Source organism: Xyrauchen texanus, chromosome 2 (genome assembly GCF_025860055.1).
Source record: "Xyrauchen texanus isolate HMW12.3.18 chromosome 2, RBS_HiC_50CHRs, whole genome shotgun sequence".
NCBI classification, from domain to species: Eukaryota; Metazoa; Chordata; class Actinopteri; order Cypriniformes; family Catostomidae; genus Xyrauchen; species Xyrauchen texanus.
This window is the reverse complement of record NC_068277.1, coordinates 26,811,464-26,824,301: the sequence shown is the minus strand read 5'-3', so window position 1 is coordinate 26,824,301 and position 12,838 is coordinate 26,811,464. Positions and strand designations below refer to the sequence as shown.

At 37.3% G+C, this 12,838-nt stretch overlaps 1 protein-coding gene across 5 annotated transcripts in view; it reads left to right on the top strand.

Annotated features, from left to right (window-relative positions):
• dennd2b (DENN domain containing 2B) overlaps positions 1-12,246 on the top strand; it is a 98,794-nt gene extending 86,548 nt beyond the window's left edge. For all 5 annotated transcript variants that reach the window (XM_052145464.1, XM_052145447.1, XM_052145455.1 and 2 more), the window contains 6 exons: positions 7,279-7,456; positions 9,540-9,581; positions 9,800-9,911; positions 10,274-10,516; positions 10,780-10,866; positions 10,988-12,246. In XM_052145464.1, the coding sequence (XP_052001424.1) occupies positions 7,279-7,456; positions 9,540-9,581; positions 9,800-9,911; positions 10,274-10,516; positions 10,780-10,866; positions 10,988-11,022 (697 nt within the window). In that variant the 3' untranslated portion in view covers positions 11,023-12,246. The remainder of the gene's footprint in view (positions 1-7,278; positions 7,457-9,539; positions 9,582-9,799; positions 9,912-10,273; positions 10,517-10,779; positions 10,867-10,987) is intronic.
• Positions 12,247-12,838: the final 592 nt, after the last annotated feature.

Genomic DNA, 12,838 nt, shown 5'->3' with positions numbered 1-12,838 from the left:
ATAAATATATAGTTTGGATAAATTATTGGATTCCATCTATGCCTTTAAAAATGTATGAAAACATTCCTTTTACAAGAACTTCTTGATAACAAATTTCTGATTTGTTATCTGTATAAATCTAAAATGATCTCATAATTTGGCTGAGGGCAGTAAATGACATAAGAATTGCATTTATTTCCAAATAATTCTTCCTCAAATGTATTGAAAGATTAGTCAGGAGGAATCGGAATTGGAACCATAATCATTTAATTCCTTATGATTACAATCCCTAGGACCAGGCTTCTTAATTAGTTTAACCAGCAAGACTTCCTTGGTCAACCAGCCTCACCAGAAATATTTCACTTGTCAGCCCGCTTCACCAACCAAAGCTTTGTCTGAAATGGCACTACACTACTTTGCACCCTGCCATCTACAGTAGTGAATACATTTTCAAAGTGTAGTTCCATCCCTAATGGAATACTAACCATTGTTTACCACAATGAAGCATTCTGTTTTTCAGCTGATGGAAGTGATATTTCGGCATGTGTTGTGGCAAGCCGTGAGCGCTGAATGCATAAAGTGTCCATCATTCCACACTCCATTTATTAGTTTGAAGTACATCATCTGGGGAACTCATAGTACTCTTCTTCTTTTTGCATTTTTCATTGTGAACGTACCCAAACTACTTAAACTGCAAAATGGCATATTATGCAATTTGGGACACAGTTTTAGTTTGGCTGGTTAACAGAAATGGTATTCTGTGCTTTTCAGCAGGCATCATTCTTAGGACAACTCTGTGATTAGTACAGACAGTCTTGTCAGTGCAATAAGAGTGTTTTTGTAAATCAATAATAGCTTAATGTTTGAAACATTTCCTTAGATCTCTGGATCTTTATGCTTGGCGCACCAATGGTTCGATTCACTCAAGAATATTTGGCTCAAAATGACAAAACAACATTTTCATTTAATAATAGGAACAAAAGTAGTATGATCTTTTTTGTTGTTGAAAATACCCTTTTCAAAGCCCACTTTTGCTCATGGCTTTATGTATTGAACTCACACCCATTATCATAATAGACAGATCTCTAGTTACAACATATTATCCTTATTAAGCTTTTGTCAAGTATTGTCATTCTATGGGTTGGCTCGGTTAAAAACAGGATAGGTGGATTTATGGGATTTGGTCCAGGCCTAAGTATGTTTCTCAGTAACCTGGATTATGGACAGTGCTAGACAAAGCTAGAAAACTCTCCTTTCTTCCACATCAAGGACATAGCTGCAGCTCTCTTGGGAAAGGACACTGCAAACAATTCAACTCCAAACGTCACTGCCAACAGTGCATGATGTATGCTTATATGCCCTGTAATGTATATCTACTGCTTGGGATCCGACAGAAGGAAAACTCACTCTGTTTTTTTTTTTAACCCTTTCCATGCTCCATAGGCTTCCCAATTATGCAAACTTCAAGTATGCCATTTTTTTTGTGGTATAGAAAGATTTTTTGGTAGTTGTTCTCGAGTCACAATCTTTTCCATTAGCCGTATAATTGGTTAGGGAGTTCATCTGCCCAAACCAGCCACTGATACTCAGTCAAGATGCCTAGTCAGTTCCTTTAGGGGAAAACATTGAACATTAATTAAATAAATCCATCACCCAATAGTGCATTCAGTTATAATCAATAATACATTTACGTTTAATCACTGCTATTACATTGATGCTACTGTAATTTCTGTATGATAATATTATGCACATGGTGTGGTTGTTAAATGACATGTAGGGGTTAAATTCTCTGAGGTATTGCCTGGTTTTTATCTGTTTTTGTCTTGTCTAAATTACTTCCCCCGTCTTGGGTACATTGTGTGAAAAGGTTTTGGTGTTGCTGTAGGCTTCTTCCTCTAGTAAGTGAATGTTTGTTGTTGAATCAGTACAGAGAGCAGCAGGTGGACAAATGTTTTATGTTTCAGAAATGATAAAAAGAAAAAACAGAATGCCTTTAGGCAAATGTAAGATAATATTCTCAAATTGGAAAGCAGACTTTTTGTGTATAGTTTCTGTAATAAATAAGCCAAAATCCATAGGATTGATAAGCAAATATATTGACCAAAAATTTTTGTTTAGATGAATTGTGCATTATGCAATATACAGTATATGCTGTATGTCTTATGTCCTAACTGAATGTTTCAGCTGGTTTTACCTTTTATTTTCTACCCCTCATTCTAATTCATATGCCTGTTATTTTATTTTATCACAAATATGTGGAGACACATGTAGAAGCTCTCTTTAAAAATCAAAACTAACTTTCGCCAAAAAGTACTACCCATGAGAATGTACCCTGTTTTTTTTAATCAAATCACCAAATAAAGTCTTAGACTTGAATCTGAATAGGGTTAGATCTACCACTGACTTATTCTTGTGGATAAGATGAGAGTCCTTTTGAGCAATACAGCACTTGACATTAATGCTTTCCCAGAACAAGCACAACAATATTTGGACAACTGATATGTCAAATGAAGTAAAGCCATCTTTACACTGCAAAAGTGGCACAGAAGCCTCATGTGGGCTTTATGCACATTGGTTGTGTGCCTCCTTACGTTGCTTTGGTGAGCAGAAATATTAAGAAAATTAATACAAATTTTTAAATACTGCTGTACTACCATTTTTCCTCAAAGAAAAAATAATAACCTTATTATTATGTGTCTCCTTTAATTTTTTATTTTAATTCAGAAATGAATTACATGTATTAATTGTTTTTTTTATGTATTATTTTTTATTATTTTTTTTAAAGATTGGGACAAAAAATTAGCTTTGTGTCATTGACCCATACACATAAAAAATGTATAGTTCTTTTGGAAAATTTGTAATAAAATGAGTATACTCACACAAGATGAAGACTTCAGTACAGTATCAGTAATCTGATAAAAGCTGTTTTATTTACATGTCGCCTTATGGGGGCCAACATTTTGAAATCATGCGAACAGCTAAATACTACTTGCTTTATTTTGGTAATCCCCTGTTATGGGACATGGAATATCATTAATGGAATAAATTAATCATGGCCAAGACCAGATTAAATCTGCTGACATTTTCTGTGTTAATTCCTGTGGAATTCTGCAGTTGGAATTTAAAAATAGTAAAATGTATTCAATGGAGCTGATAGTACTACACTCTTATTTGTGTCAGAAAACACAGTGAGCTTTGTCAAAATATTTAATACACTAACACGCAAGGGGTGGGGAACTTCAATGAATGTTTTCTCCGAAGTTCTGCGCCCACAGGTTCCATCTTGGCCTGATCATGGCTGACTGCAAATAGGGCATTTCTGTAATGGCACTGTAACTGAAAACTTTTGCAAGATATCTGCCTTTTTGGCCAGTGCAACATACATTTATGAATTAATGAATTAATTTAGATTTTCTCCCCTTTTCTCTCCAATTTGGAATACCCAATTCCCAATGCGCTCTAAGTACTTGTGGTGGCATCAATCCGGGTGGCGGAGGACGAATCTCAGCTGCCTCTGCGTCTGAGACCGTCAATCCGCTCATCTAAACATATTTAAAGATCCATCTCACCCCGGACACTCCTTGTTTGAACTGCTGCCTTCGGGCAGACGTTTCAAGACACGAACAAATAGATTAAAAACTTTTTATCCAAAAGCAATAGCAGTACTAAACACTACTTGAATGCAATATTAAGGAGATGTATCGTGCAGTGAACTGTTTTGTATGTGTGGTAAAATGTCTTTTAATTTCTTTTAGAATATTTTTCTTTTTATATATTTGTAGAGCTATTTTCAGAGGCTCTTTTATATATATAAATGTATATACCTGTTGCAATTTATTTGATGTTGCACTGATCGAATTGCATCCAATTTCGTTGTACATGTACAATGACAGTAAAGATTTTATTCTAATCACGTGGCTTGTTGAGCGCGTTACCACGGAGGTACTTGTGGAGGCCCACTCTATTCTCTGTGGCATCCACACACAACCTACCACATGCCCCTCCGAGAGCGAGAACCACACATTATAGCAACCATGAGGAAGTTACCCCATGTGACTCTACCCTCCCTAGTATCCAGGCCAATTTTGTTGCTTAAGAGACCTGGCTGGAGTCACTCAGCACGCCCTAGATTCGAACACATGACTCAAGGGGTGGTTGTCAGCATCAATACTCTCTGAGCTACCCAGGCCTCCCAGCTAGTGCAACATAAACAAATAATGTGTGCTCCCTTGACTTGGCAAGAAAGTCTACATGATGCAAGCTTATACTGTATGTTCTTTGAACTTGTTATCTGTTAGCCAATTAGCTTGCTCACATGTGGATTGTCAAGCCAGTCAGCTCACATGGTGTAAGATGATGGGTCTTTGACATGTAATCGGGTAGCCAATCAACTTGCTTACTCTCTCTTTGCCTAACATTTGAATTTGCTCTGTTTGGAAATAAGCTGGTTTCACTGCAGCACACTGCAAGTGTTTTCTCTGAAACCCTCTACCTCTCCAGCCCCACGGGTCTTGATCTGCTAAATGGGTATTGTATGTAGGTCTAAATGTGCAGCAGTATGTAATACATGCTTGAACATCATCTCTTGTACTTTTCTAACTGCAGCAGCATGTCCATATGTTTAACTCAAATCAAATCACACTCAGCCTTTCTGTTATGTTTCTAGTAGTAGCATGTCTCTGTATGTGCTCTGCAACAGCAGATGCAGCGTATTGGATCTAGTCCACCAAGACCACTATCCTATCAATATGTCATAACTACATTATCATGCTAAAGCCTTCAGAGAATTGTCATGACTGAACTTACCATTTTATGTAGACTCTCTCTTTTTCACACACATTAAAAGCTGCATACCAAATCTGCATGAGGGTCCAGGCAACAGTCAGTCCCAGTAGCTAGCAGCAGTTTGTAACCCAACCCTCCATCCACGTTATTTCATTTTTGGAGGATGCAGGCAGTATCAAGCGGTGTTTGGACTGGTCTAATATTCCATCTTCATCTTTTCCAATGAGTACATGCCCCTGAAGCCTCAGTTATGCTGACATTCCAGGTATCAGCTATCAGAATCTGCCTGTCTCGCCTGTGGCTAGGTTTTTAAAATCTATTCTGCTCCATTCCCAGTATGAACATGCCAGATAGCAGGATGCAGGCTCACACTCAAATTAATTCAGATGCCCACCTAGAGTTTAAGTACAGACAATAAATATTGAATGTTTTGAATTGAGAAATATGTTTTGCTAGCCGCTTAATGCATATGCTAAATTAGCTCAAAAACAGGATTTTAGAAGAATTCCCAAACTGGATTTCACCTTGCACTTTAGTTGGTCCCTTAGTTGGTCCCTTAGAAATAGCTGAAAGGTGTACTGTTGAACATATCATTAGTCTCTCTCCTCAAAACACAAATCAGATATACCCCTCCCTTTTATGTTCAACAGAAGTATTTGAGCTGCATTTGTCTTTAGTTTACTGTCAGCATACCACATTTTATCACTGGTCTCAGTCCTGATATTCTGTAATTTATAATGGAGTCATTAGTGCATTTCTGATGGTTTATTTGTACTTCTCTGCATACATGGTCTTGTGTAGTGGATGAGACAGATGAAGAGGAGAGAGACAGAGAGCGAAAGGAGGGTCAGCCACTGTCAACAAGCTTTGGACCGTGAGAAGGACAGTGTGCTATTTGTTACTATCTCCACTCAGTCCTAGCTGTGAGATCTCATGGCTGATCTAATGTCAGAGTAATTTAAAGCTCTAAGAAAGATTTAGGGTGGTAGTCAGCGAGTATTGATGCTGACTACTACCCCTGGAGTCGCGAGTTCGAATCCAGGGCGTGCTGAGTGACTCCAGCCAAATCTCCTACGCAACCAAATTGGCCCAGATGCTATGGAGGGTAGAGTCACATGGGGTAACCTCTTCGTGGTCACGATTAGTGGTTTTCGCTCTCAGTGGGGCGCGTGGTAAGTTGTGTGGAGATCGCAGAGAATAGCGTGAGCCTCCACATGCAGAGTTTCCACGTTGTCATGCACTGCGAGCCACATGATAAAATGGGCAGATTAACGGTCTCAGAGACAGAGGCAACTGAGAATTGTCCTCCACCACCCGGATTGAGGTGTGTAACCACGCCACCACAAGGACTTACTAGGTAGTGGAAACTGGGTATTCCAAATTGGGAGAAAAAAGGGGATACAAAAAAGCGAAAACGTGATCTGCAAACATGTTGTTTAAATGAGAACATGTTGTTTAAATGAGAACGGTTATGTGTGGTTTGATGTGGTAGCCACACATGATATAATCTCTACCATATTTGATTGACGATACAGTATGAAGACTTGAAAACAGGCTGTTCAACTTACATTGTGCAATGTGGTAGTGTGGAGGAACCAAAGATAAATAAAAAAATAAACTTGCTGATTGTCATGTGGGAACATTTTTCCATTTGTGTTGAACTGTCAATTAGTGATTTACAATGTTTTTTTTTTTTTTATTTGTATTTTCTCTTTAAGTGAAAGTACATCATATAAATGACCCATTCTAAATATAGGAATATTCTGAAGGTTAAATACAATTTAGACTCTAACAACAGAACCAGTGACATGCTGTTGATGACAATAGAAAAACATTTGACTTGTATCTCAGTTTGTAGAAACAGTCAAGAAAATTGTTTGCATTTAGAATGCAAGTCTTGGGGGAAAACATACAGAGGTCCATTGCAAGATAATTTCTGTACAAAGGTTTGAATGTTCTGTTTTTGTTTTGGTCTACAAACTGACATTAGATAAATTATTTGCTGTGGTAAATTGTTTTCATTCCACACATGCTATCAATACAGCTTTAATTGTATTTCAATCGAAATATTCCTTGAAGGTGAACTTAAAAATAACATATTGTGTTGATTTAGAGAGCATTTTTCGATTTCACAACCATTCAGATATGAAAATTATCGTACTGATGGTCCTTGTGACCTTTCATTGTGTTGTGTTTTACCGCTCCAAGCTATAATTATCGGCACAAGGTTTTATGTACTTTATGTGCATGTCCTGAATGTCACTGTCACTGTGTAAATAATATTACAGTAGATATAATTTGAGTAGCACTGTTCTGTGGATTCTAATGAATGCCACTGGCTATTTTTTTGAGTGTTCTCATAATCACAAATTCCATTGTCCCCTCAGTAATGCCAGAATAAACTGGAAAATCTAGGCTCAATATACTTTTTTTTGCTAAAAAGGTTTTCATGATTTGGTATAAATTTGTATTAAAGGCAGGTGATTGATTATGTGTTTTTCTCTTTCTCTGTAGTACTCTTTCCAACTGTGTTCATGCAGTGGTGGCTTTGCTCTACCCGTTCTCCTGGCAGCACACCTTCATTCCTGTACTTCCCACGTCCATGGTGGACATTGTCTGTTGTCCCACGCCTTTCCTAGTAGGTATTTTGTCCAGTTCGCTGCCCAAACTGAAGGAGCTACCAGTGGAGGAGGTAAGCACATCAACTTTCTCTCTGAATGTCTCCCAGCATATCTCCCTCACAAACATTTCAATTTCCAGCTATGGTGAAGTCACCCTTCTTGTTTACTGTAATAGGACACTTTGTCATGTATGTACAATGTCTCCTTGGCTGTGTACCAGCCTTAATGACACTAGTTGTCTGATAAACTGTCATTAGATTCAGGAAGGGAAGACAGTTTCAACACCTCTGGAGCTCTTTTCACACTATATAAATCGCATATGTGCTCAAATACTGTACTTATAAATGCATATACATCAATTTTTATTTATTTTTATTAAATGAAAAGATCCAAGCTTTTTCATGTATGACAAGGTATTTGAAGGTGTTATTAATGGGGCTTTTTAAGGCAAGCATCACTATTATTATTACTCATAATTAGGGTCATTGTTTTGAACAAACCCCTTAATCTAAGTATTAAATGAATATTCTGGGTTCATTGCAAGTTAAGCTCTATTGACTGCATTTGTGGCATTATATTGATTACCACAAAAAGTTATTTTAGCTAGCCTCTCCTTTAAAAAAGGAATATCTGGGTTCCAGTTAGAAAGTAAATGGGGGACAATTCTTAAATGTTAAAATACACATTATTTCAAAAGTGTAGCCACAAGACATAACAAATATGCATGTTAACATAAGTTTAGTGTGATAAAATAGCTTACTAACATTTTCTGTGTAATGTTAGAGCCAGTTTTACAACATGACAATGTAATGTCAACAAACCCTAAAACGAATAAAAATTTGGATTTAAACAACTTTACAGCTCAAATCATATATGAGTTTTAACAGCAGAATGAATATAAGTGCTTTTATCAATTTATGAGCTTCACATTCCTGCCTCCAAAAATTGGCCCCATTCACTTCCAGTGTAAGTGCCTAAATGTAACCTCGATTTTTGCTTTTTTTAAAGAAAAGGTGGATTAATTTATGTGGTAATCAACATTATGCCACAAGTGCTGTCGATTGAGCTTAACTTGTATTGAACCCAGAAGATAAAATTTGGCACATGACTTGTCCTGCACAATTTATTATAAGGACTTGAATGATACCTCAAATCATGCAGCTTGTTGAGGATAGATGTGCTATTACTTTTCAAAGTGATTGAACTTTAGATTTTTACCTGGCAGCGATAAAATGTGAAATTTAAAATTGAAATTGAAGGAGGGTCAAGCCATGTCTTGGGTCCGGAATATCATAGACATTTTGGGGTGACATTCTTTACTTGAGCCATAAGCATCCACCCAGAACACCCAAGGAACTGCATAGCAACACTGTAAAAGCCACTCAGAGCACTTAATCAACCACATAGCAATGCCCTAGCAACCATCTAGAACACCTTAGCATCATAGCTGTGAGTTTTGCACAGGCAAGTACCATTCACATTTTCACCAGAATGTGTAAAATTCTAGTTTTGTGAAGTTCTCCTGATCATGACATTGAACTCCATCGAATATGGTCACGTCTCTTTAACTGTTCAATTGCTGTATGTAACCCTTGTATTGATCCCTCATCATATAAAATGGGGAGTCATTTTCTTAGGTTTAAAAAGTTGCTGGAATGAGCAAAAAATTTAGCAATAACATGCCCGAAGCATGGGCCAAACTCCTATGTACTGGCCCAGCTCAGCATTCCTGGCCAGGCTGTTACCTTCTCCCCTTTAAAATCTCCCCCACTGTCTCGGGAGAGAGTTGCTCTCAGCTGCCCATAGGACAGTGCCAGCTTGGTCAGAGGGTTTATGTTTGTCCCTACTGAGTCTTTGGCATTTAGTACATTTGGCTTAAAGAGTCATCACTACTTTTTTAATTTTGCTCTTTGGACATAAGTGCGCTTGTAAAGGGTGACCCTCTGCCATAAATAAAACACATTTTTGATGCTTGTCATTTTTAACACTGAAGTTTTAATTGGTTGTCAGGCTCCCACTGTTGTGGATCAACTTCTTGAAATGTAGTGACATACCCCCCACAACAACTGAGAAGTGTGATTTATAACTCAATGCTTATAAAGGCAGTAATCAAGGCAAATAGTGGAAATATAATATTTCTCTTTATGTGTTTAGGCTTTGATGGTGGATCTAGGCACAGACCGCTTCATCCGACAGGTTTGTCCATACATAGATCTCTCCACACAAATTTTTGGCAAACTATCCCATAGCTTTAGTGCCAACTATAACAGAATGGTGCTATCTGAATGTGTGTGGTCAGTAAAATCTGAGAACAACCACAGTACAAACAAGTGGGCTTGTCATGTTCAGAGTCACAACAAAAACGTTGTTTCAACAATGTTGTACGTTTATCTCAATGCTATGCCTGTATACAGTTGGATGACGAGGCCTCTTTATTACCACGCAAGCTGCAAGCTGCTCTGGAGCAAGCTCTCGAACAGAGGAATGACATCATCGATCAAAACTCTGACAGCGAATCGGATGAAGGTGAAAAGAATGACATGGCGTTGCATAGGTTTACAGTTGGCTCACTAGCTATTTGCATGCTTGTACACCATGAAATATGTGTGGCCTGCAAACTCAAAGCAGTTAACGTAAAGCAGTGTGGTCTGCTGTGACATGAATAACAACAGGTGGCTTCTGTGTATTTAATTTCCCAATTTAAGTCTTTGATTTGTAATCCACCATGAGGACAAACCAAATCTAATCTTATTCTATGCAGATAAATACTCTGTGTTATGATGAACTTCATATGTTTAGTGTTTATACTGAAACAGATATTCTGGTTTTGTTTTGATCTGGCATTCCGTTATTCCAAGGATATTGAATAATGAAACCCCTTTTCACAGAGGGCACAACCACTTTAAACAGTGTGGTATCAGAGGCCTTCATCCGCTTCTTCCTGGAGACCATTGGCCACTATTCGTTGTTCCTTACCCAGGGCGATAGGGGAGAGCGCATCTTCCAGCGCGAAGCCTTCCGTAAGTCGGTGGCTTCTAAAAGCATCCGTCGCTTCCTGGGTGTCTTCATGGAGTCCCAAATGTTTGCTGGATTCATCCAGGACAGAGAGATGAGGAAATGCAGGGCCAAAGGTAAATATTGCTTGCTCACAAGCTAATTTCCACACAGCTTCCCCTCACACACGATGTCCGATTAGCCATTATGGCTGTAAACTGAAACCCATAACCAGGATAATCATAAAAACTGCTTGTGTGGGTCTTTCTGAAGGGGTGTGGGGGCAACTAGTCTGTTAAAAGTCAGATCTTTACTGCCACCTCCTGGTCAAAAGAAACAATTATTTTTACTGGAGATGATAATAATGGATCATTCTTTTTCTAATGGGTCATCTAAACAGGTCTGTTTGAGCAGAGGGTGGAGCAGTATCTGGAAGAGTTGCCGGACACTGAGCAGAGTGGAGTCAACAAATTCCTGAAGGGTTTAGGTGAGTACAGCAAAGCAGATATGAAAAGAACATATGTATCAACTATCACATTTGTTTCATGAAACAGTCATATCAATCATACATACATATCATCTGATAACCAATTCTTTATCTTTTCCAGGAAATAAAATGAAGTTCCTTCATAAAAAGAACTAAAATTGTGAAACCAAAAGCTGTGGACATTTACTACAATTGCTATATCATAAAACCTACAGTAACACAGTCATATATGTTAAAGGAATAGTTCACCAAAAAAATGTAATTCTCACATGATTTACTCACCCTCATGCCATCCCAGATGTTTATGTCTTTCTTCTGCAGAACACAAAACAAAGATTTTTAGAAACATATCTCTGCTCTGTCAGTCTGTACAGTGCAAGTGAATGGTGGCCAGAACTTTGAAGCTCCAAAATGCATATAAAGGCAATATTCCCAACAACACCAGTGGTTAAATACATATATATATAGAAGTAATTTGATAGGTGTGGGTGAGAAACAGATATATTTAAGTATTTTTTTTTACAAAAAATCTCCCCTTTCACATTCTTTTTCTTTAGTTTTTGTCAGTTTGCATTCTTTGTGCAGATCGTCACCTACTAGACAGGGAAGAGAATGTATAGTAAAAAAAAAAAAATATTAAATATTGATCTGTTTCTCACCACACCTATTATATTGCTTTTGAAGACATGGATTTTAACATTTGGAGTTGTTTGGATTACTTTTATGCTGCCTTTGCGTGCATTTGGACTTTCAAAGTTCTGGCCACCATTCACTTGCATTGTATGGACCTACAGAGCTGAGATATTCTTCTAAAAATCTTAGTTTGTGTTCAGCAGAATAAATAAATTCATGCACATCTGGGATGGCATGAGTGTGAGTAAATGATGAGAGAATTTTCATTTTTGAGTGAACTATCCTTTAAAGAAATGCCGGTTATGTTGTCTCTGACGTTCAAATTTGTTGTACATATTTATGAAAGCTGTGCCATTAATTTCACATGTAGTTCTGTTTTAGCTTCCCTGGTACCTTGTGTATGACACTAGAGCAATAAAAGGATGGTACTGAGAGTATGAATGGTTATGTTGCAGCATAACCTCCACCATAGAAGTAACTGTGTTGAGCTGGATGAGATGTACAGTATAAATGGATACTTACTGCATGAGAGGTGGATGTACAGTGGCTGTGTAGTATTTAATGCAAGAATTTCTCTATGAATTCTATTTTGTACATTTATTAACACATGAAGAGTATAATTACCTTATTTACAGTGTTTTCTAAAAAAAAAAAAATCAATAAAGCTTTTCTGTTAATTTCTCAAGCTTGTTGATATCCTTAAATATAAAAATTGTATTCATGGACCAAACTGTTTAGGGGAGTTACCATAGAAGCAGCACCTTGCATGCTGTGGCTATTTATTCAATAGAGATATTACTGTCTGGCCTTTTGGTGTTTAAAATAGAAAGACACAATGAATCATACATTGGGTATGTACTGATACTTGACACATCTTCGCTAGATTAAAGAAACATGTACACCTCATTAAATATGTCCTGAATTGGTCATATGTGTATTTCAGTTCCAAACTGGAGAAATATTAGTATTGTCTGGAAAAGACAGTCAATGAGAAGAATAAAGAGTTTTATAATATTTGTTAGAATAACATGAATTTAAACAGTTTTTATTTTAAAGAAAGCTATTCTGTATGTGACAACATATGGACAGGTCATTTCCTTTTTCACTATATGAAGTTATTTATGCTATTAATATCCAGCTTTGGTGGATGTAATAAAATTTGAATTCAATTTGAGGACTTAAGTCCTTGGAAACAACATTTGCAGCGCAGAAAGACATCAAGCTGCCATTAGGTTTCCCTGTCATGGAAAACCCGGAAACATCAGGGAATTACAAAACAATTGGGATTTCTAGGCCTGAAGACTTCATGGAAATATCTGTAGTCAATATTTTTTTTTCT